This window comes from Alexandromys fortis, unplaced genomic scaffold (assembly GCF_014885135.2).
Source record: "Alexandromys fortis isolate MF-2015 unplaced genomic scaffold, M_Fortis_MF-2015_v1.1 scaffold_67, whole genome shotgun sequence".
Taxonomy (NCBI): domain Eukaryota; kingdom Metazoa; phylum Chordata; class Mammalia; order Rodentia; family Cricetidae; genus Alexandromys; species Alexandromys fortis.
The window spans coordinates 7,347,195-7,372,053 of NW_026067945.1; the positions used below are offsets into that span (position 1 = coordinate 7,347,195).

The 24,859-nt window shown below is 41.3% G+C and overlaps 1 protein-coding gene across 4 annotated transcripts in view; it reads right to left on the minus strand.

Moving 5' to 3' along the window:
* Window positions 1-24,859, minus strand: part of Mctp2 (multiple C2 and transmembrane domain containing 2) — a 213,852-nt gene that overhangs the window by 113,012 nt on the left and 75,981 nt on the right. For 3 of the 4 annotated variants that reach the window (XM_050149129.1, XM_050149127.1, XM_050149130.1), the window contains exons 5-10: window positions 23,892-24,034; window positions 23,059-23,135; window positions 22,699-22,810; window positions 19,410-19,445; window positions 9,919-10,083; window positions 7,600-7,730 (exon numbers count right to left, since the gene is read on the minus strand). In XM_050149129.1, the coding sequence (XP_050005086.1) occupies window positions 7,600-7,730; window positions 9,919-10,083; window positions 19,410-19,445; window positions 22,699-22,810; window positions 23,059-23,135; window positions 23,892-24,034 (664 nt within the window). Of the gene's footprint in view, window positions 1-7,599; window positions 7,731-9,918; window positions 10,084-19,409; window positions 19,446-22,698; window positions 22,811-23,058; window positions 23,136-23,891; window positions 24,035-24,859 lie in introns of those variants that run through there. The other variant, XM_050149131.1, reaches the window with a different exon arrangement.

Consider the following 24,859-nt stretch of genomic DNA (forward strand, 5'->3'; position numbering starts at 1 on the left):
CTCAAATATTTTGAGAGTAAAATTATAATACAAATATATTTCATTTTCTATGCTTTTAATCAAAATTATATCTTCTATAGCAATAAGAAGCTTTTGTGAACTAATATAGTGCTACTCTTGAAAAGAGGGGTCACTTAGTGGTTTTATTTAATAAGCAATTGTTTGAGTGGGTAACCAAATGCGCTTAATAGAGAAATATCAAGGTTTTTGTTTTTGTTTTTGTTTTTTTTTTTTGGTTTTTCGAGACAGGGTTTCTCTGTGGCTTTGGAGCCTGTCCTGGCACTAGCTCTGTAGACCAGGCTGGTCTCGAACTCACAGAGATCCGCCTGCCTCTGCTTCCCAAGTGCTGGGATTAAAGGCGTGCGCCACCATTGCCCGGCTTTTTTTTTTTTAATATCAAGTGTTATATGCTATCTTTTAGCTACAAACTCCCACATTATTAATATTACAAGAGTATGTATAACTTAAGAATATTATTTTCCATTGTTAAGGATACTTTAGTTTAGAAGCGAAACATACGTTCTCTAATTTAATCAATTTGAAAACTTTTTGTCTAGTTATCCATGCGGTTTAAAACCGCCATTGCTCTATGTGATGCTTGGTGACCAATTTCACTGATGATTTGGGGGGAAATTTCTTTTTAGCTCATTGCGAGAGGTAAATCCTCTGCTCCTTATTAACAAAGCACATCTAAACTCTTCGAGATGGAAACAATGTAAGTTCAAAAATCAATGAAAGATGCCTTTATTACTTAAAATCTTGAAAAGACAACCCAAGAAGATCTTTTTTGTTTGCTTAAATAATTTTATTAATTCTTTAAAAACTTCATACATTGCATTTTGAGCTTTTTTATCCCTATGACTGCAATGCATTTGTCTGAGGGAATGTACCAAATAATTTTGATCCATTTCCTGTTTGTTTGTTTGCTTGCTTGCTTGCTTGTTTTAAGCTGTTCTTGAAATTCAGCCAAAGTTGTTACTGCTTTCTACAATTCTCTGCGTTTTCTTTTTCCCCACTAGCTGTTGTAGGTAGATGCAGGATTAATCTGTACTAGCTACAACAAGGATACGAGATCAACCTCTCTACCTTTTATGGGCAAGGCACTGAGTTAGCCTGTCGGCCTGTTACAGGCAGCACCCAGTATATTCTCACACGGAGCAAACTCTTTCGTGTGAGGAAGCAGAAATTAGTCGCTGTGGTTTGTAAATCACCATCTCTACTGAAACTCCTCTACTCCCTCATAACACAAAACTACTGGATTACTAGCCGTGGAAACAAATATTGTTTTCTAATAAAGCTTCATTGACACAAAAGCAGGCTTTGACTCCTGGATTCTAGCTGTCAATCTTGATGCACAGAAATGCGAATATTGGGGCTGTAGTGAATTATGCCAGCAGAAGTATTTTTAACTGCAAGATTTCTTGGAGGTAATAGTAACAGATCCACAAAAGCATTGGAGATATTAATGTAAGAAAATTTTAAAAATATGTATTTTTTTATCTCACTATACCCTATGAAGCCAGGTCAAAATACCCAATGATCTGTTTGTAAATAAAAAAGGATAAAGAAACATGATTATAAAATTGTTGTGCTGTAAGAAACTCAACCACTCAGAACTTCCCTATAAGAAATCTGGTTAATGAAAGTTAAGGATGTATATATAGCTGTCACCGGGGTGCCAGGCTTTCCTCCTTGTGCAAGGTCAGGATAGTCAACCCATCGGACCCGTGGGGAACCAGAAAACACACATTCCAGCTTCAGATCTTTGCAAATCAAATAGACAGGAATACTGGAACAATTCATAGATTCACCTTGTGGGGAAAAAAGGCAGAGAGGTCGCCGATTTCTGCACACCTAGAGAGAAGTTGCTGTATTCACCACAGTGACACGGGATTCCATGGCTATATGCCCTACTCTCTTCTCCGCCTTCATGCAGAGATGTCATCAGCTGTTCTCCACCTCTCGAGATATGCGGGACAAAGGAGCTCCTCTCTTCTGTAGATACGTGCCTGCATTTGTGCTGACTTCCTAAGTGTGTGTGCCCTGGGATACATGTGGAGGTCAGAAGGCAAATTCAGCAGTCGGTCCTCCTCTTCTACTTTGTTTCAGAGAGGCTCTCTTTGTTCTCTTTCAGACTGGATCCTGAGATCCCTGTCTTCTCCCATCTCCAATTCCACCTCCCTAGAGCAGGGCTGGGATGCCAGCTGTTCACACTGTACTTCCAGCTTTGACGTGGATTATTGGTCCACTGCACCAACACTCGAGCCTTCTCTGTCCTATCTTCAGGCACTCATTTTTACAAAGCTCTGCTTATGTCACACTGTCCCTGGAACTCTGTCTACTTTTAGCCAGAAACCCAAGGTCATTTGCATGCTTCTGGAATCCACAATCTTCTTACCAATGGAAGAGTCACTGTTGGCTACTTGCAGAGGCCAAAACTTAGTGCTTAAGGGCAGGAGATTCACCTCCATTATTTCATAATGAACCCTCACTTTGTTGAAGCCTGCCCAGCACACAAGAGGGTTTTGCACTGGTGGATACAAAGAACGCTCAAACAATGGCCAAAGGGGTATGAACAACTACACCCCCAGTCACAAATGATCCAAACCTGTCCCTTTGTCTCATGATTTCACTCTCACTGTGCCTCCCCTGTCTAGAAAACACCTGCAGTAAATGGATGTCCTGAGCTTGAGGTTAAGATCACAGTTCTACCCACCTGAAGAAAACAAAGACTAGATTACTCTTATTATTTTCCTGACATTTATTAGAGCTTCCCTCTTTCACGGCAGGCTGTTAAAGTGCTGAATTAGCATTGTTTCTGACCTCCTGTTCCTGTCTTTCTGCATTAATCCCACAACATTTTAATGTTTTAATTCAACACATAATTTTACCATATCAGTCAGCCAAACCGGCCCAACCTTTGACTCGCCGTGGTAGCTTTTAACCTCTCCTTCATTACCATAATTCCATGTTTTATATTACAGACTGGTCGGCTTTTAGCTTAAATGCAAGGGGCAGGAAAGAGTGCTAGGGCTCGAGAAGCTGTAAATCTCCGCAGCTGAGGAAGTGGCGAACAGGAAGGGAACGGGGAATGTGTCAAGCCCGGTTGTAAAAGCAGATCAACGACACGGGCTGCAATTTGTCCAGAGAAATATTCCAGCCCGGATTGTTCACTGTTGCAAAGCCACTAATAAACTGGTAGGATGTCAGAGCCACTTTAAGGCACCATCTGGGACCGAGGAATGACCGCGAGGCAGATCAAAACAGGAGCGTGCATTCTTGGTGCCAGCCTTTGCAAACGGGGTTTAGAATACTGTATGAAACAGAATCTCTACCTTCACCTTGAAATGGAACATATCCATTAAGAAAGTGATTTCTTTGGAACAGCACAAAACAATAGAATAATTGATATTCATCTTTCCTTTATACTTTTTTTCATTTCATTAGCAACAGAGTCTGGAGGGTGGCCAAGTGGATAAAGGGACTGTCGTTCAAGCAGGAGGACTCCAGATCCTCGGTACATACATAAAAGCTGGGCATGGTGTTTACAACTAACTCTGTGCTGGGAGCCCAGAGTAGGAGCATTCCTGGAGCTTGCTACTTGCTTGTATTGCTAGCTATATTGTAATGCATGCACACATAGCTGGGACTGGTTTCTCTTGGGTTTATGCCCTCCTTTCCTAGAGAGTTCACTCTCTGTGCCTCAGAGCTGACCATTTCTTTTTATAGTTGCTTTGCCAATAAAAATACAGTGAGTTAGGCAACGTGATTTCAAGGGAGGCTGGCTCTCGCCGAAAACATGGTCATCTTCGGGACTCCATTAACTCCGTCTTCATTCTACCTGAATGTCAGGTAGAATCTGTGGGTGGGTATGCTATGGCAAAAGAGAATCCGGACTCTAGAAAGCCTCAGAACATAGATGGAGAGACGAGACAATCTAAAGATCACCATTGTGTATGTGACCCCAGCTCCTATAAGCAAAGCACATATATAAATATACTTATTTACATAAAGTCTATATTTTGAAAAACATACTGAATTTTACTGCATATAATTAATTTACTTGAACTAAATAATTTCATTTTTAAATTTTATAGAGATCTATAGTTGCCATGCAGAAAATTTCCAAAATTACTAACACTGATGTAATGCCCACTGTAGACTATGTCAATGGATATGCCACTGTTTATGTTCTGAATGTTGGCCATGGACTCCATTATATGGCAAAACAGTCAGACACACAGTAGGTTCATTACTAAAACCACATAGTAACCCCCCAAGTGTGGTGTTTCTTCCCCATATCAAACTATCTGCAATGGGACTCCTCACCAAGGAGAACTTCCTTCGAGGGGTTTGAAAGTATTAACATGACGCTACTCTCCAAAATAAAGTGGAAGAGGGGTCTTGGGAGACAACGAGCATTTGTTTACCCTGCTAAAGACTCTTCGACTTTTGAATAGTTGAAGTAACAATAGCTAAGTCTCCAAGTAAACAATACAAGGTAAATAAACTGTCGGGGAGGGGACAAAAATGTTGAAAATGTAGGCTCATGGGAATGGCTCAGTAGGTAAGGGCACTTTTAAAGGTACTTGTACAAGCCTTATGATCTGAGTTTGAATCTGTGAGCCCATGGTGGAAGAAGAGATTCAAGCCCTGGAAGTTGTCCTCTGACCTCCAGGTGAGCGTCTTGACATATGCAAACCCGCACAAACAGACACTGCTAACTAATTTTTTTAAGTTGAAGTTAAAAACAGAAAATCATAAGAATGGTCTACAAGCAACTTGCCAGAAATAACTGCACGCTAGCACAATGGTTTGTGGTTTTGTTTGTTTATGAGACAGGGTTTTGCTGGGTAGCCCAGGGTGGCCTAAAATTTACAATCCTCCCAGTTTAGCCACCTGAGTGTTAGGATTACAAAATCCAGGGCACCTTGTCCTGTCATTATGTCTCCATTAAATCTGAGATGGAGTATTCTACATGAGTAAAGACTTAGTTAGGTACACCTCTATTCACTGCAATGCAATGCTGTCCAGAGCCTGGGCTCCCAAGAGATACTTTTGTTATCTTTTGAATTGCAAGAGGGGGAAAAGGAAAAGGATGCCCCCCAAAAGAAACAAAAACCCTTTCCAACCATACAGAGGAAGGACAGACTGATGAGATGACAGGTAGACATCTCAGTTACAAACAGGAAATGTCTAAAATAATAAATGAACATTTGAATGGCAAAACACAGACCATACAGGACATTTCTGGTTATTTTTTGTTTCTGTGAAGCCCCGTAACACTCGTTTGGAAGAGCATTTCCTATTATGTGACGGAAACGTGACAATGCAGTGACATGGGACATACAAGGCATTATTATTTGCACCCACTAAAATAACCCTGGGCCATTCATCACTGGAGGCCTGAGTACCCTCTGCACAGATAACATTTAGGGACTCAGAGTTCTCTGAGTTTCCTAACTTAGCCACACTCCCAACGTTCTGATCCTTCTGCCCTTGATAGTGGCAGGGCTGTGACGTGTCAGAGCGCCGAGGATGTCGGACGTAGGAAGTGTCTGAGGACTTCAGTTCCCATGCGTGGGCAGGGGAGAAAGAAGCAAGGCTAGATTAGTAACTGGACATGAAGTGACTGACAAACCCACACCTGCCGGATCTAGGCTACGTGGAATGACTCAGCACGCTATGCGATGCACCCAGTTGGTCCAGCGGACTTAGGAAAGCCACCGGTGCTGCCTAACAGATGGGCAGCAGGGAAGATGGTGCGAGGCAATGCCAAATGTGCTCAGCAGGTACAGGGTGAAAGGCAGAAACTGCCATAGCTTCTGGTTGGCTGTTCCCTTAGAGGGTACCTGGCCATGCATAAATGGAATGCAGACATCGTGTGCAGAGAGGCATATGCCTGTCTCTGTAGAATTGTGGGAAGTAATTGTTGTCAGGTGGATGACAACCAGCCAGTCTGCTACCAGTATCTCGTTATATGCCGGGGAACACCACATAACAGGACAGCTGTGTTGAGAAACAAGAGGGGGAATTCAGTGGGTGTTTAATTCCTCTTGCAACTGCCCCAGGAATGGTGAGATGCAGACAGCAAGAAGGGTTAACACGGCATTGCCAGGTCCAACGTCCTATACCAAAAACGGCCTGCAGAAAGGCAATTCTCTGAAGGAGTGCTTAGCTGGCCTCATGCCAAGTCTCCCTCGGAACTTCTTACTGTTCTCTCTGCAATCCCTCACTGTAAAACGAATGGGTTATAGCAGATAAATTACGTTAATCTTTCGTTTTGAGTACTAAAGCCTTGTCCTTGGCTGGAATCCCAAATACCAAGGTGTACTGACTACATCGGAGAGGTGAAGGCACCCTTCTCCTCCCCCAGTGGTGGCTCAGATCATAGCCGGGAGCTGAGGCTTCAGACTGGAAGCTAGCAGTGAAAATAGCTGCTGGTATCCCTTTACGCATCCGTGTTCATCATTGAAGATATGTATACAAGCTATGCTTCTCGGGGGAAAACTAAAGGGATTTGATATAAATAACTGGATCCTTAAAGCCCCCAATCCTGGCCCTGGAATTCACTGTCCTCAAGCCCAAGGCATTGGACGACTTGCTCTCCTTCACTGGCAGGGCTCAGCTGCCTGAGATCAGAAGTAAGGTGAACTTCTTCAAGGGTTTCCTTTGTGTCCACAACAGTCCAGGCACAGTGTTTGAGATTTTATTGTATTCCTTACTACTATCCTATGAACAAACTATAATTCTCATGTCATTATGTCACCCGCGGGCGACCACATCAATTGAGTTGTTTGCTTGAGACCACCTCCCTCCCAAGTAATCAAATAAACAGGACAGCTTTTGTTGCTTCAGACTCCATGATAGTTTGTCACCGGACCCATCAAAGACATTGAAACACTTCTATCCTGGGGAACAACTCACCTTCTTCGTCTACTCAATCACATGATACATTGCAAAATTAAAATGAAATCCTGTAAGTGTTTACAGATATGTCCCAATGGTCTGAGACAGCACATAACATGCTGGAGACTTCTTGGCTCACAGATTGCAGTGGGCACTTTGAACACACAGCGTCCACATGCGTGGATGCAACCAACCTTGGATACAATGGTTGCTTTAAAGAATATGCCTATAGTCCATAGGAACGACATGAAGTCACCTGGGACCTAACAACAATTTACTTAGCTTTTTACACTATGTTAGATATCATTTGCAACCCAGAGACAAAGATGATGTAAGATGAGCAAGTGTCTGTAGTACCTAAATACAAATATGACACATGCCCCATGCACTCTGACCTTTGAGGATGTTATTATCATCATGAGTTCCGGGAATGACCTCCCCGTAGACGAGGAGGAGCAACTCTAGTTTCTTATTTTTAAAGCCTGATTCAAATACTGAGTTGCATTTACCAGCTAGAAAGCTGACACCCCTCCCACACTAAGTGGCTGCCCAGCTTACTGCTTATTCCTTGAGGGTGGAGATCGGTGCCCACTCCCAACACAAACAGGCAAGACATTCTTTCAGAGCTAGCCATTGTACAGTTAGGAGCTCCCGCCCCCTCCCCCCCCCCTTAGTAGCAGAGTGACTCACGTGCCCAGTCGCTCCTCGTGCTTTTTCCTGTCCTTTCCCCACACTTCAATGTCCAAAATGCCCATCCTGTCAGAGAAGTAGTGAAAGTCAAACTGTTCCTGCCATTGCGGGTTTGCACTCTTACACAGTGTCTAGAAAACATGCGGTTATAGGGTTTTACTTTCTCAGCAGGTCGCTCATGGCTACAGCAGCTACACATTCACGGCATGTCTACTGGGCAGTAAGTCACCATGAGGGGGCGCAATCTCTTAACAAGATACACTTAACATCCGGGATAAAAAGGGACCCTTGTGGACTCGAGATTTAGCAACATATGTAGCAATTTCTCCAGCACATCAAAAAGAGCACCATAAGAAACTGTAAAAGCCACACGAACTATATACTAAGTGACTATATACAAAGAGCCTACAGGGGCTAGTTCCTACAGAAGGTGGCATTTGCAACTGTTGTGTCAAATGCAAACAATGTTTGTGCTGGTGCGTGTATCAGACACAGCCTAAACATCAGAAAAGCTAACACTTTGTGAGCTTAATTAACATTTTTTGAACATATTACATATGAACTCCATTATATATGGTAGCACAGAACTGTCTACTTCTAAGTCCAAAGATACTGACTCGCTATGCTTTGGCAAAGGGAAAACAAGACAGTTCCACTTTACCATGTTTGAAGATTAACCAGTTATAGAAAATGAAACACATGCTCCTGCATCGTCCAAGTGTGAACAAATTGCCTATGGGGTGGCTTTGCTGACTTTGCTGACAGGATCTCCATTTTTCTTCCTTTTATAGAGATTCGGTTTGTGATTAAGCATCTTGAGCACTGGTGTCTGAGTCGGGGCTCTAAGCCCACAGATTACCTCTTAAATCAGCACCAACTACGCCCACACAAGAAAAAGCACAGCAGCTCACACCTCAGCTGCTATCATATCATATAAACGTATTTGGGCTGGGTTTTATACCTTTTTTTGTCATATCAGATCATAGAATTTAGATCCCAAGAAGAAAAATATGTCTTAGAAATGAAAATCTAATTGAGTGTTTCCCACAGGGAATGTGCTAGACATTGGTCTAACTCTACTTTTCACCTCCTCCTGAATAGCTAACCATCATAGAGATGAGTAAGCTTTCCAGAAATCCGTAGCCTGACCGTGAGTGGCTAAAGATTTCTCAGTGGCGGGAAGTGATCTTTCCGTTCTATTTGAAATGATTTGCTAGGAATGATTCTCTATATATTTCAGGTCTCCCTCACTCTCGCTTTTCCATTCATTGTGCACACTTGTTCGCTGTGTGCCTTCCCTTCCCCTTTATGCTGAAGTGAAGGATGTCTGATGTTGGATTTTTTTTGCACTGAAATTTAGGCAGCACCCAATTTCTTGCCTTTTCCAAGTTGTCTGTGTCTGTTTGATTGCTTCCTAGATGCCAGGAACCCCAGTGCACCTATCCTTGGAAGCTTTTTCAAAACCTAGAATTGTTTTTTTGTTTTGTTTTGCTTTTTGTTAACTGGCCATTGACAAGTGGCATAACTGTCAACTGCCCTAGTCCCTTTAATTCATAAAACATGAAAAATATTTCTATCTGGTAGTCATAAAATAGTTATATAAAGATGGAGACTAATTAATTTCCATGGTTTAAAAAGCATTGTTTTTAAATTCAATTCATGCCAAATTACTAAGATTCAAAACTATATGACATTTGGATTGGCAGAATCAGACAACTTATTTTTAAAGCACTGTTATTTTTTAATACTACTTTATGTGATTTATTTTCTTCGGTGGAAAAAAAAAAACCAGAAACACCAAATATCTAGTTTTGGTGCTAAGACTAACAAGGTAACAAACATACAATTTTGAAACTATTTTTACTTATCTCCAACATTTTAATGTTATCAAGTAGTATGTTGCTTTATTTTAGAATAATGAAGACAACTCGACTACTTTTTACCTACAAACTTTGAAGCCCACATTGCATATTCTCAAGCTCATGCATCTAGCAAAACCAAAAGAAAAAAACAATTCGACGTTTTGGAAAAGCATCCAAGGATAGGTGCACTATGATTTAATAAGCTTTCTTTATTTCCGAAGTACATGAAAATTAATTATTTACCTCTGAAATACTCTGTAAAGAAATGACACTAGGTGATACCTATATCAGTTTAGTTAATCTATACAATTGTTTTGTTTTCTGGGACGCTGCTTAACATGACTGGGGAGAAGCTAAAAATAAGTTGGCTCCACTCTTGAGAAATATCAAGTGGGAAAACTTTTATCTTTATCGCTTGGAAAGATAATATCCTCCTGGTCTCATTAACAGAACTTACCTTGCTTTTGTATCTCTGGTCTCCCAGTTTTAACTGAACAAACATCTCTGTCATATTCCCTCCTGAGACATTCTTCCCTTCCAACAGCGTTATACTTATAATCCCATTCCAGAGTTGGTTTTTTCTCAGGGACTCTGAGAGCCGGAGGTTGCGGATCAAAGAGGACTAGAAATAAATAAATAAACAAAATGGCTTGTAAACAGACTGATTGCTCTTGAAAGTGAGTCTGGCATTCAACGGGAATCCCAGCCCTCCCTGTTTCAGCCTGAAGTTACTCCTGCCTTGGAGAAAAGCCTTGATATTCGTTGGTTTTGCAAATCCATGCTCCCAGTTCTGTGACTTGCTTCTAATTAAGCAAAAGGCAGGTGCAAACAACAAGTGGACTTAGCCCTTCATCAGTATGTCTCTCTAAAATATTTCAGGAAAAAAAAAACATTTATTTTTATAAACCCAAAATGCCACAATTATACTCAACCAAATGAACCATCATCCCGTTAGCATTGTTTAGCCCCTGTGAAGCTTACATTGCCCTGACCTCTCAGTAGTCTCTCCCTACTTAGCTGCTTGAGCTGAGAGTCCCATCTGATTGATATGCTCCACGTAGATGGCAGAGCTCATTTCCAAACTCTGCTTGATTAGCGAATTGAAACAAGTATATACTTTTTCTTTAGAGGAAGAACCACTAGACAGAAGAAATGTCAATAGAACTGAGCATCAGAACAAAGCAAGGCGCGGCTAACTCCGTGTAGGCATTCCCCTCATCTGCTTACTATGTCTTTGTCATCATTTAGACGCCAATTTGTTCAAACACTAGGCAGTCACAGTTTATCCTAACAAGTAGTAAGTTAGGTCTATAATAATAATATACCAGCTTACTCGATCCAACTATGTCACCCCACCATTCTCAAGACTTGTATCCATGCCACTCTGGATTTTACTGAACACTGTATGATAACCATAAACAAAATTATTTTTAAGGAAAGATGTGCTTCCAACTTTAACCATGATGATCATAAGGATTTTCTTCATACAGACACACACACAACACACACAGACATGCACACATATACACACGTGAGAGAAAAAAAGAGAGAGAGAGAAAGAAACTGATTTAAAGATTCTAATGCAGACTAGAACATGCAAATTGGAAAACAATTAAATAGGAAAGAAACTACCCTCCCAGTAAACAAGGATTATGTCTTAACCCCCAATTGTCACTTGGTCTTCTTTATAATATATTCAATTTTAAAAAGATACAAAACAGTTTAAACTAGGTGACTTTGTTAAAAAAAATCACACCACAAAAGTAGCACATATCACAGACGTATATCTATGTGTGTCCACATCCACAGATGTACATACAAACACAGAATATGCAATCAGATTTACAGCTGATTGAGTTCACAGGCTGACCTGTGTGCCATTAAAGGAAAAATGAGATTTTGATTCATAAGTCTGGCTGTAATTCCTCCTTTTGCTGTCTTTTCTTTCTTAAAAGTTTGACTTCTACCCAACAATCTAAAGCATGACCTGTCCCATGGCCATGCTTCAAAGTTCCGACAGATATATTCCTCCCTCCACAGTACAACTATTTCAAAATCCCTTTTATAAAACAGGGAGTAATGTCCACAGAGGATCAAAGGGCATCCTACAGTCTGGCAATTGCCTAAGAAAAATGGCAGCATGTCCATGAAATATGCCCTAAAATAATTTTGCGGTGCAGTATGTCCTAATTTCAAATTGGATGTTTATCTTGGAAAGGCCTCTATCTAACTTGTCCATAAAGCAGCCCCACTTAGCTCTATGAGCTCTGTGAAAATGGAATCCAAAGCTGGTTATTAAGGGGGCTGGAGATGGGTTCCATATGGCAGAACAGCATGGGAGGGCAAGACTGGGGCCTGCACCAGGCGCGCTTTGGCTGAAGCTCCTGATCTATCCATGGACACTCGTTGCATTACACCATAACATCTGGATTATGGCTTGTAATGTCCCTGGGAAATATCCTCTTTCCATCAAAGCCTTTATCTATCTCAGTTGGACTTTGAACATTTTAGTATTTAACACAGTCGTGCTTGATCTGATAGACTTGCTCGTCCACTGGCCAAGTTTTCTTTTCTTTTCTTTTTTCTTTTTTCTTCACCCCTCCCTTCTAAATGCAGGGTGGGAGAGAATTATTTATTACAGGTTTCACAGATAAGAAAGTTAGACTTTTACTCTACTTATTTGACCTTAGAAAACATTTCGCTTACATGTCCCACACTCTGCGTACTTGTGTGTGATCTAAAGACATTCTTTAGACTTGCCTTCCCAAAGAGAAGAGACAGAACATGACAGAACCAGGCATCCTGTGTGTACTCTACAGCACAGCCCGGTTAGCAGAACCTATTTTGTTCTTCAAACATCCCCTTTCTCCCCCACAATAAATAGGTTCATCTGCACTTACTCAGTTAGCTGAATAGCTCAGGTTTTCATGTCTCTGTCCCTGCCTTTAAGGGGGAATTTGTCATCTTAATGCAGCCTGGAATACGATAGGAAAGGAGGAAATGACCCTTCAAAGGGGAAGCCCACCCCACCTGAGCTGAAACAAACACCAGCTGATAGAGCAAAGTTTCTGGGTCCTGACCCTAATTCCTCCACAGACAGGAGGGATAAAATATAGTGCATCAGGGTTGTGCTATTTTCCTACTTCCTCCCCAAGGATCAGAACCTTTTAGTATTTCTATGTGATCCATTCATCTCTCCGTGTCTGGCCCCACTCCCTGGGATCCACAGTCATTCTTCTCAGCAAGAAAAAGAAAAAAAGGATGGCCATTGAAAGTAGGAAAATAAAAACAAGGTGTGGTACTCAGCTTATTAAGCATGCTTGTTTTCATGCGAATGGAGCAACCCTCCAAAGATGTCTTTACTTCTTAAGTCATGAGAAGCCCGCACCCAGAGTTCAGTGGGAAGCAAAGGAACTCCTGCTCACTTCAAGGAGATGCCGAGATTCGCTCTAGAACCTCAGAAGGTTCCCATCCAGGAATGGAGTCTCAAAGTGAATGTGTTTATTCGGGGTTTATATAGTGGATTGCAGTTTGGTGCCATTAATTGATGAGGGAAGCACAAGGTCATGGTAGAACATGGAGTTAAGAGCGAAGAGGATCGTCTATGACCATCAACAGCAAGCCAGTATCCAGCTGTTTCCTGCGAGCTCCAGAATGGAATGTGCTGAGGGACATCAGAGAGATAGAGAGAAGAAACAAAAGGGAAGGAAAAGGAAGAAAAGGAGCATGAGGAGCTGGGGAGATGGTTCAGGGGTTCGAGGTACTTGTTTTGCAAGCATAGGGGCACAAGTTCAGATCCTCAGCACGGCGCCCACATTAAAAAAAATGGCAGGGTCATGGATATCCGAAATGATGGCTGTGTAGGTGGCTAGGACTAAACTGCCAGCCAATTTAGGGCAAAGGATTAGTTTTAGGCGCAGTGAGACAATGTCTCAAGGGAATAATGCACAGAATAAGAAAGCATGGCAGGCAAAAGGTTTCCACGGACCTCCACACAGGCACACATGCCCCACTCACACACACATGCTCAGATGCCACACACATAAATGCCACGTGTACACAATAAATAAACAAGCAAACAAACACATAAATGTAATAGAGTAACAAGAAAAAGCAGAAGCGAGCGTGGTTTTTCATTTTTTATTATCTTTTAATCTTTTCAGTGATGGCAGAGTAATAACCTTGCGTCGCCGGCAGATCCTATTCTTGACCTATCCTTTACATTCCTAAGGTCTCTCAACAACATAGGGAGCCGACAAAAGCAAATGCATGAGAAAAAACAATCAACCACCTCTGTAAGAAAAACGACCAGCAAAGCAGGCCCCAGCCCTGGTGACTGCTGCTTTGCAGAGCTGAGGGAAAGCGCTCGGTCTGTAAAAGAGCTCGCTGAAATATTCAAGTGTTCTCAACATGTAAAACTACTGCTGCCTGTCAGCAGCTTTATAGCACAATGGGACCAGATCCATGCATGCAGGGGACCAGCTCCCAGAACAGGTCCTCGTCTGCAGCTCCTTACGTCGTCTGAAGAGGGTCCTGGGTCCTCACATAAGGACACAAAGGAACCAGTCTACATTTCCCACACGTGTGTACGCATGGAGGTTGAGATCAGTATTTGTAGATGCAAATATTAACACTGAGTGTATAAAGTTATAGAAGAGATGTATTCATTTCATGTTCTTAGTTATAAGAAAAATATTATCACTCATGTTTTCTACTGGAAACTAAAAGCTAAATTAAGAAAAGATTTAATAAACAGACAAGGTCTGTAAGTGCTCAGCGACTCTGAATTTGGGAGAAGGAATATACATTTTCTCTTATGGCCAGGGAAAAAAGATGAAGGTCACATGATCCATGAGGTTATTCCTTTGCCCTGGCCTCCAGGGAACTCAAACATTGTACAGCACTAGTTATAATCTAGTATTTAATTGTTATGTCAACTGCCTTAGACTTCCAGTCTGTTCTGTGTCCCTCCTTCTTGTCTTCATTTAAAATATAGCAAATGCTCCCATATTCTGGACCTAAACTAAAGGATGCATTGCGGGTCTCATTCTTAGGTGTCTGAAAGCGCTGGGCTAGTGTCGGATGCCGAGCATCTTCTTGTTTTGCCCCCTGACACCTCCTTGCAGCATCTTAACCCCAGCCCTGCTCCTATCCTCCAAGAGATAGCAGGTAGAGCCACCGACCATATCATTTACCTTTCCTGACCTCTCTACTTTCAACTTCCACTATCTCCAGGAGCCTACCACACTTTTTTTTTTTTTTATCTCATGTCAATGGCTCTCAGACTGGAGTATGCTTTGTAGCTACCTGGAGGGCTAGTTAAGACAGCTGGTACTAGTTAGCAGAGATTTTGATTCGAGAAGTGAAAACAAATGGGAACGGAGAAGTTGCATTTAAAGTGGGCATGGCAGTGCATACCCATAATCTCAGTCCTTGTGGGGAGGTGGAAGGAGACGGATGTAGGAGGAGCTGTATAATTTTAAGGCTAATTTCATCTACATAATGGGTTTTAGATTGGTCACAGCTACATAATGAAAACCTGTCTCAAAAACTTACAAAGAAAGCTTTAAAAATAGACTTTTGAAATAATTGTAACAAACCCTAGCCGTGACTGGTCCGTGGGTTACACTGAGGAGCACAGGTTGTTTGAGGCCGTCTGGTATGATCTCCGGCTCCTGGAGGGACTCCGTTACGTTACTTTGAGTGGTCACACCTCCATGCTGCCGTGTCTCACTTACTAACGGTCACTTTAGTCTTCTGAAAATTTCTCGGTGCAGAAACCTGGGCTCTCCCCACCCACCGGCAGGACTAAGAGAGAGTCCTGCTGTAGGACCCTGAATACTCGCAACCACACATGCAAATTCTCTAATTCACAATTACACTCGAGAACAGCATGCCCACTGTAAGGCTGCCCCCTGACGAATTTTGGTGTAAGACTGAATCTAACGCTACTGAGAAGGCGGTCGTGATGAGGCGGCTTGGAAGATGGTGCCCTGACTCTCTCCTCATATGAGCTTACCGTGCTCTAGCAGATTGACAGCCTAACCTGAGAATGGTTAGCCTCCAGAAACCAGGAGAAAGCACAGAGGTCACTGTTTCCAGTCTCACAGTGACCTTGGCTGCTTTAGGACAGTAGGAGGTCAGAGTAGAGACACTCACCTTGGGTCTATGTAGGACCTCGTCTAGAGGCACAGACAACAGACAGAATAAACAGATACAGGTCAAGGGTAGAGCTCAGTCATAGAGTGTGTATTTAGCCTAAGACCTGGGGTTCTATTTTTATCATCAAAAGTTAAAAAAAAAAACCTAGAGAGAGTAGAGTGATAGATGACATATAATACATACTTTGGAGAGATTAGGTAGAGATACACAGATGCATTAGATCAGAATACAATAAGCATCCTGATATGTAGAGATAGATCTTTATGGACTAAAATATCTGTTGCAGTCTGAATGCATAATTCCAGAGCTTTGAATTTAACAAAGGAATGAATAGTGCAACAGTGTTACTATGCACAGACATTGAAGAGCGTGCAGATGAAATGAACACACTGACAAACAGGAACCACTCTGCTCACTCGAGTAATTCAGGAAACATAGTCTGTCTTCGGCCCCTTGCTTCTGCTTCTTCTTTTTTTCTTCTTTTTCTTCTTCTTCTTCTTTTTCTTCTTCTTCTTCTTCTTCTTCTTCTTCTTCTTCTTCTTCTTCTTCTTCTTCTTCTTCTTCTTCTTCTTCTTCTTCCTCCTCCTCCTCCTCCTCCTCCTCCTCCTCCTCTTCTTCTTCTTCTTCTTCTTCTTCTTCTTCTTCTTCTTCTTCTTTTAAACATAATTGCTTAGCGATTCTTCGGAAATTTCACATCATGCCCCCCAATCCTGCTCAGGATTGTGTAGAGCTGCGGCAGGCATCACGGTACACCGAAGTGAGGCTTGGAGCAGCCCTGGCCACAGTGGGTACCACACTGCAACAGTGCGAGAAATGTAGATGCTAATCCATGGCCTATTACATCAAACCCCAGATACTCCATCAGATGCTCATTTGAAAAGATTTTCTGGGAGGAAGCTAAGCCTGTCTTAAATGCCATCCTTATCTATCCATCACACTGAAATCTAGGGCGAAATTTCAGAGACATATTTTTAAAATGAGCCACAAAGATACACTTATTCAGGAACATTTCTGGTAGCACAGAAGTGAAGTTACAGAGAAAAAGAAGCAAGTCTTTAAATGAAGTTGTCATATGAGGCAGGTTGAGACTGAAATCCTTGTTATGCCATAGGTAGCACAGAAACACTGTTTTCTATATGCATAGCTAAGTATTCTTTCTATCAGGTATTTCCTAACATTAAGTCTAATATGAAAGTACAAGGTGGAGAAATGGCTCAGTAGTTAAGTGCATTGCCTGTTCTTCTAGAGCAGTTGGCCTCAACCTTTCTAATGCTGGGGCCCTCTAATATACTTCCTCATATTGCAGTGTTCCCCAACCATAAATTTATGTCACTGTGCTTCATAACTGTAATTTTACTGCTGTTATGAATTACAGTGTAAATATCTTATATGCAGGAGATCTGATATGTGGTCCCTGTGAAAGAATCACACCCTAAAGGGGTTGCAACCTGACCCATGGGTGAGGAAGCACTTTTCTAGAGGCTCCAAGGTCAATACCCAGCACCTACTTGGCAGCTCACAACCATCTGTAACTCAATTTCAGGGGGCTCAGCTCCCTCCCCTGGCCTCCTGCAGCACTAGACACGCATGGGGTGTACAGATAGAAATGCAGCAAACGTTACACAGACAAAATAGCAAAATACCATTTTAAATAAGAAATTTGTGGTTTAAAGATATCAAAAGATAGATGATCAGAGACTTTTATCCATGCTTATACAAAATTAATATCAGTGGGTGTATAATTCCCCTGTGACTCTTTATTGTAAGCCAGATAACAAGCCATCTCACTTTCCTCCTTGACTGCGTACTTTCGGACGCAAAGGAAGCAGCATCCCCATTAGGTGCTCACCAATGTATAATCTCCAGGCCAGGTCTCGCGTATTTCTAGTGTTCACCAAGCTTTACTTGTCTGGAATTTTATTAAACATATGCAGTGGCTTTGGGCATTTATGACATTCCTGAGCCCGGCACACTGAAGTCAAAATTCCAGAAAGAGAAAAATAAGAGCAATAGCTCAGCCTCAACACATAACTCTATAGTATCTATATATAAATACTGCCCTCCGGATCCTCTGTCCCCTTCATAATTTTGATATCTTTATCCAAGCCGTCGGCGGTTTTCCTGCCCCTCTTCGTTCCTTGGGCCATTGTTCCATAACCTCTCCTGTCCTCCCTAGACTCCGATATTCCCCAGGCTCACAATTTCTGCTTCTCGCCTTTATGTTCCCCCACAAACTGCCCGTGCTCTTCCACAGACTGGAGCTCCCTAACTAAAGATGGTTATTGATGTACAGTCCCGGTGTTTTAGTGCCGCAGCCGAATCAATAAAGGAGAAAATACTGCATTGTCAGGCTTCACCAAGGCATTCTGGGAAACTTTACGGCTTTGGGTGGTTACAGCAACTCTTAATACAGAGAGAGAGAGAGCTGGACGCCCTTCTGTGGTGAGAAATGATGTTCTCCTACCCTCTAGTGACTATAAAGGAATAAGGCAAAGGTGGAGAATGCTTGAGATTGCAGCCCACCATTCTTTATCTTGCCTTCTCCCTTACCTGTTTCTGAACACAGACCAGAGTACAAGAAACCCAGTGACATTAGAGGATGACCCGTGACCCTTTCATGATTCTGTTTACATGCTCAAAATGCAGATACACTTTAGTTAGTGTGGATACAGTATAGTCAGCGTGTGGTATCAGAACATTGGCTCCTAGGGATTTCTAAATGCAAGATAGTCTTAGTCTTTTTCTCTCCCCTCTCTCTCTCTCCCCTCTCCCTCTCCTCTCTCTTCTCTCTTCCTCAGAAATATTAATAATTCTTGTTAGTGATACAGACTCCATATTGTATAAGAAAGTAGTCAACTAGGTATTATACAGTAAAACTTTAGAAAGTGTATGCGTGTGTGTGCATCATATACATATACACACACACATACACACACATACTCATGCATATAGATATGACTGCCTGCATAACTTCTTTCTACAACAAGCATGGATCAGGCCCCAAATTCAGAAATCAAATTAGACTAAGAGCCTGAAGTACCATATCATTTAACCAGAATTCTCTCTCTTGCTAAAGTAGTAAAAAATGCTAACTTGAGGTAAAAAAAAAAAAAAAAAAAAACTTTGGAGGGGGTTACTTCTAGAATGATCCTCACGTTTAGTTACCCAATTTATTATTTTCTAATTTACTAACTTAATAAATGATTAAATTCCAAAATTTTTATTAGTATTCCCACTTGTATAAACTGTGAAATATCATACTGTTGCTTAGATATATTAATGTTGTAAAACCCACTAGTACCTTGTGAAGATATATTTAAAATATTACCGCTATCCACTGAGAACTAGTTTTGTCCCAGGAGATATGGAGGAGACCGAGAATGGCTGCCACATACTCTTCTGGTCTTCACGTTGCCCCTGGAGGACTCACGTTAGCTTCTCATGGAAAATAACCCCCTGAAGGGACAGCGTCTAACTGTGCCAGCCACAATCTAAGTGCTCCAAGCTTAATGAAGTGTAAAATCCTAACATGACTGGTACATATAAAATGTCACTACCCAAACAAGTGCGACTTCCAACATCTGGCCATGCCCTCACTAAAGAAAGGCCCTTCCGTTTTATTTATTAAAATAAGAGGTACAGAACGCTTACACAAATCATGTCTGAATGATACTAATTTTACAAATGTAGGCACATATATGTATGTATATATATATGAATGCATTTGTGGAAATATATAGTTTTATGATATACAGATTTAAAAAAAAAAAAAACAAGGAAATTTACCTTGCTGGCACTTAACCGCTTCCGATTTGACCAACGCTTCATTGTAGAGTGACGATATTAAAATGAAACAGAAGAACAGTGGGTTATTTATAATACAATTAAACTCTTTTACATTACATATGTTGCATATTCTATTCAGGTTATTAACTCCCAAATCTGGAAGTTACCCTCCCGTGAAAAGCTCTTGTAAACAAGAAAACAAAGAAAGGCAAACCACGCTTAGATGGCTACACACATCCTTTTCTTGGAGCCTTCAGAGCGTATCAGCATTGGCAGACAATATCATCCTATGTGAATAGCATTTTTTAATTAATTACATAGTATCATTTTATCTCCAAAAAGGAGGGTCAGGTTTTTCCTACTTATACTTACAATGTTTAGGTGCTGTTGCAAAAATGTTTATAAATTCTTAACTAATGCTGATTCGTGTTTGCGTCATTATAGTTTTTGTCAACAGAAAACAAAATTCTGTTTATTTGCATAGGTTAGAATTTGAAAGCCAAAATAATAGAAAACAATGCACAATTTATGCCACTTAATTTGCTACTTTGAAAGCTAATTAAAAAGATACTAAACACTTTAGGATCACCCTTGTCTAAGTAAATCCATATTTTTGTAGAAAGACTCGATTTTTCTTGTAGCCATCACAAAATATAAAACCAGATTAGGATACTAACATGCTATCAACTTTATTTGTCATATACTGAATGTTTCTATTATGCCTGGCACCGTAGTTAGTCATGTTAATCTCCATGATGCTATAGAAACGGGTACCCTCATTCTTATCTCCTTAGGGAGCTTAACTGACCCTGTGGATTTGACTGAGTCATGGGAGATCTAGGAGTCAAACACAGACAGTTTGAGAAAAAGGCCACAGTTTTATTTATGACTTTATTCCTCTTTTTTAAAAAGTACAATTAACTGGGGCTTTCAATCAGGGTGATGTACCCCACTCAGATGTACAACACAGAGGAGGGCTGAAGATTTTTATTTGGTCACTTTGGTTCTACAGCAACAAAATTTGCCTCACTGATGGCAAGAAAAATGGTTGCAAAACTGAGAATCCAAAGTAGAACCCTTCCACAGTTTACACATAAGTGGCAATGTATTACCAAGCATTCTAACCACATAGATCTGCTGCCCTCTAGGTTCAAGCACTTGTTACTTCCCCTTAAAAACCCAACATGAATATGCCTCTTAATATCCACTTAAGCTTAATAAAAAGAACATCTTTTTTTTTCTTCTAACTAGTATTCTCAAAAGGACCACGATAGTCCTGTAAGTGGAGGGCTATCTATAATGGCTAGACATGGCTCAGAACAAGCCACTCATCCCTTCCGGGCCTGTTGGTTATGCTTAGATCGAGAATGTAAAGAGAAAAGGGAAATTACAAAGCAAAGTAAACGAGAGAGACAGTTTTTCTGGGACGCTGCCTTCGCATTATGTAAAATGAACTGCACACTCGGCTTCTGCTGGCAATGCCTCAGGAGCACACACCAAAAAGCAGACATGCTGGCGACCTCCACAGAGGAGGTGCTGAGTTGTGCTCAAGCCCTAAGAGGGGCCAGGCTAAGTTAGATGAAGATGTGGGTATCTCGGTACTGTGAAAAGACACGCTTTGAGATTTATCACAAGTGCATTTCCAAGCTGCTCCTTGCAGTATTTGTCCCGCATTTTGAGCTAAATTGAAATCAAATGGCCAGTACTTTAACGTTCCTAACGTGATGGTATTTAGGTAGGGCTGAAGTGCGGGAAGACTGCTGAGCATAATCCAGTGCGCTTTGTAACAGTTCAAAGGGTACAGCCACTCTCATGGGCAACATCAGCTTTACAAAGGTTCCCAAGGAAATTTTTAGAACACATGGGCTGTTAAGTGTTCCATCGTGGGCACCTGGTTCGAATACCTACTTACATTGTATGTTAATTTAGCCTAGCAGACACCACAAGGCACCCATCACCTACTGTCCACTTGAACAGTGAACCCAGAGCAATGGTTCTGGAGTAACAATGAGAAGCTAACAATGAGGGTAAAAAAAAAAAAAAAAAAAAAAAAAANAAAAAAAAAAAAAAAAAAAAAAAAAAAAAAAAAAAAAAAAAAAAAAAAAAAAAAAAAAAAAAAAAAAAAAAAAACCTGGATCAAGAGGGACAAAGATGATGATGCTTGTCCTCATCATTGTCACAGTTTCCTTGAGGTCCCTAGTGTGAACTACCTTAAGAGTAAGGAGAGTTTTATCCTGTATTTATTTATTTATTTATTTTTAGGTAATTAACTTAGGGAATTCAGAGTTTAAAAAGAAAATGTTTACTTGATACTGTGACAACTGAAAGCTTCTTAGTGCACTTTTCCTCCTCTATTACTAGCTAGCTTCTAGTAAATTAGCTATGGTCCTCATTATTAAATTAATTACAGCAGAAAGATTAAGCAGCAGCTAGAATGAAGACTACGTCGATTTAGGAGGTGTTATTAGAAGCCTAATTTCTAAACAGGCTTCAGATTTTCATATGGGATTCCATGTGGGTTCAATTGTACCACGTCTATTCTCCCACCAGTAACTTCTTTAGCTGGCTTTAAAAATATCATTCAGTAAACTGTAATCAAATGCATTGTGCTCTTATTTTAATTATTGGAATTCTGATGTGCAATCCATGAATATGAAAATGAGATTATGATTTCCATCAGCGTGTTTACTTGCTAGGGCAGACTTTCTATCTTATCGTAACGAACTCGAACGCTTCACTGACGGTGCAGGCGTTGCCACGATATAGCGTGTTAATGAGAAATTTCCACGTGATAGAATATGGAACGCTCAGATTTGCATTTTTCGCAAAAGCACACCCAGTGGAAAAGTTAGCAGCTGAAAAAGCAACGGCTAGTAAAGCAGGCGAAGGACCCGACGTATTGCAAGAGGACACTCGATCACTTCGTAATTCATGACGCGATCATTAAATCCTGGGAACGGCTTGAGTAACTGAATATGTGAATGTCGCCTAGAATCTAAAACTTACTAAACCGAACTCTGATACTTAAGGAAGCTGTATTTCAAATCCAGGCAAAATACACACAGTACAATAATAATCCTGCCCATATTTTAGCCAATTAACTTCTTAGTCCCTAGGTTGTCTGGTCAGTCAGTGGTCCATGAGAAAGAATGTTGATAATAACATACTGATACTTGATGTGATTGTTTTACTTTTCCTCTTAATGTACAGTGGGCAGCCATCCCGTCGGATGCTCAACTATCAGAGAACTACCACAAAGGGGAAGTTCACCAGAAAGGTTCACACTTACGTGCCTCTTGAAATCGCCCTGTTTTACATTTAGGTTCAGATTTAACACAATCACTCCCATGTCATCTTCCAAACTGTTCGGATCTTCCAGTTTTAAAACATGCTCAGTAGTCCTGCAAGCAAAAACGCGTGATTTTAACATAAATTGGCAACGTCGCAGGCCTGATAACCCATCCGACGCTTAAGGTAAGGGTCTGCTATCTTTGCATAAAGGTTAGACACAGGGCAGGGTGGGAGAATACAAAACCACACTTAATGAAAATAAATTTTCTGGGGAAGGGGGGGAAAACTCTGACATTGTCAAATTTAACATTGCTTCCCTGCAATTCATTGATAATGATTCAAGGTAAAAATATGATACCTGTTAAGTTCAAGGTCCCTGAGAACGACAAAGGCAGAACCCATGAAGTCAGATGTGGTTAAGTCTCGATCGTACACCTAGAGAAAAGGGAGGGCATTAGCACCCAGGGCCATACACACCGGCTGGCTTTATCAAACGACTCACACATAGAGCAGGCTGGGGACTGGGAAATACATCTTTCCGTCCTTACAACAATGCACAGTGACGTTGAAGAAAAATACGGTCAAGCAAGCCTACACAGGTAAATACCTTGCCTATTTTACCAGCCATGTTCAAAAAAAGAACCTTTTAATACAACAAAATATTACACACAACGGACCCTGCCTATAGTTTAATTGGCCTTTCATTAAAACTTAGCATTTTCCATGGTGAACAGCTCTGCCAATTAAAGAGAAATTTGCTATGATGCAACTATCCCACTCTGCCCGCAACTCGTACCGTTTAAACCCAGATGTTGGCGTAATTGAGGCCTACACCTGGTAGCTCGGAGCTCTATTAAGTATAAAGTTCTTTCTAATGAGAACATGGTCCCCACTTGTCACCACTGCGGGGCCAGTAATAATTCTTCTGCACCGAGTAAGTACAGAGTCAAGAAGGACATTATTTACATGGCGGCTTCGTAGCCTATGTATCTCCTTGATTCGAGGGAAACACGGTTTCAGAAACAGTCTGAAAAAAAATGTCCCCTACAGTATTATTATTTCAATCCAGGCACAGGGGAAAAAAATGAGGGGATTAACAGAGGCACGTTCACTTTTAAGGAGGCCTGGGAACTAGCGAAGAATAAATATTTGGAAGAAAGGAGCCGACTTGAAAGCTGTCGGGATTATTACCTTCACACGAAGCTTTTGATCGAGGCTTTGTATTGGCAACACAACTATCTCATCCCAAATAGGGTTCAAGTTCTTATATATGACTTTGCTTTTGTACAGCGTCTTCCCATTCAGCTTAAATTTTACATACGGGTCACTCGTGCCTTTAAAGGAAAAAGAGAACACGGCAGAATTTTAAACACACGCATAGAAATCAAACATCTCTCCCAAGTCAAGACTCTTCCCACAGTCCCCGGCCTTGAAGAAAGCCACGGAACACACCAAGATCAGTGTTGCTCAGTAGAGGGGTGGGAAGCCCCCTATAGGTGTCATGGGGAGGAAGAAATGCTACAATTTAAGGGCAAATGACAAATTCTATTTTGTCATTTAGCTGTTGAATATGAATGCGCTCTTTGAGCTTTTTTTTTTTTAATGTGGTTTCAATTGTGGATATGTCACCCCTCAATAACCCACAAAAATTCCAAAAAAAATCAAGTCAGTGTCAGGAGTCCTGGGGAGAAGCTTGCCCCTCCTAGGATCAGCATAAAGTCCGTGAAAACGGAAAGCAACCATTTCCAAATATTTAGCAGATAGCTGATTCAATTGAATCTTATACCTTAAAATATAATCATAACAAATAAACCAGTCTCTGTAATCGCTCCTTCAAAGGGTGATATGAGGGGACTCCGCCTGGAACCAGGGCCATAAAGATTAAATCAACACAGTGGCCATTCTTTGCTGCCTCCTCGCACCTGCACCAAAGCCGCACATATTGTCCCCAGCCAGGGCCAGCACATCAGCCAGGCCCTCAGCTGGCCTCCAAGCTGACACAGCTGACCTGAGGGGGCCCCTCCTGGGGTGCTTTGAAATGGATGCCAAAGAGAATGAATAATATCCCTCAAGTCGCAACCCCCTCTTAACACACAAAACTGATGGTAGGTCCTCCTCCACATTTCGCAGATCAACTGAAAAAAAAAAAAAAAAAAAAA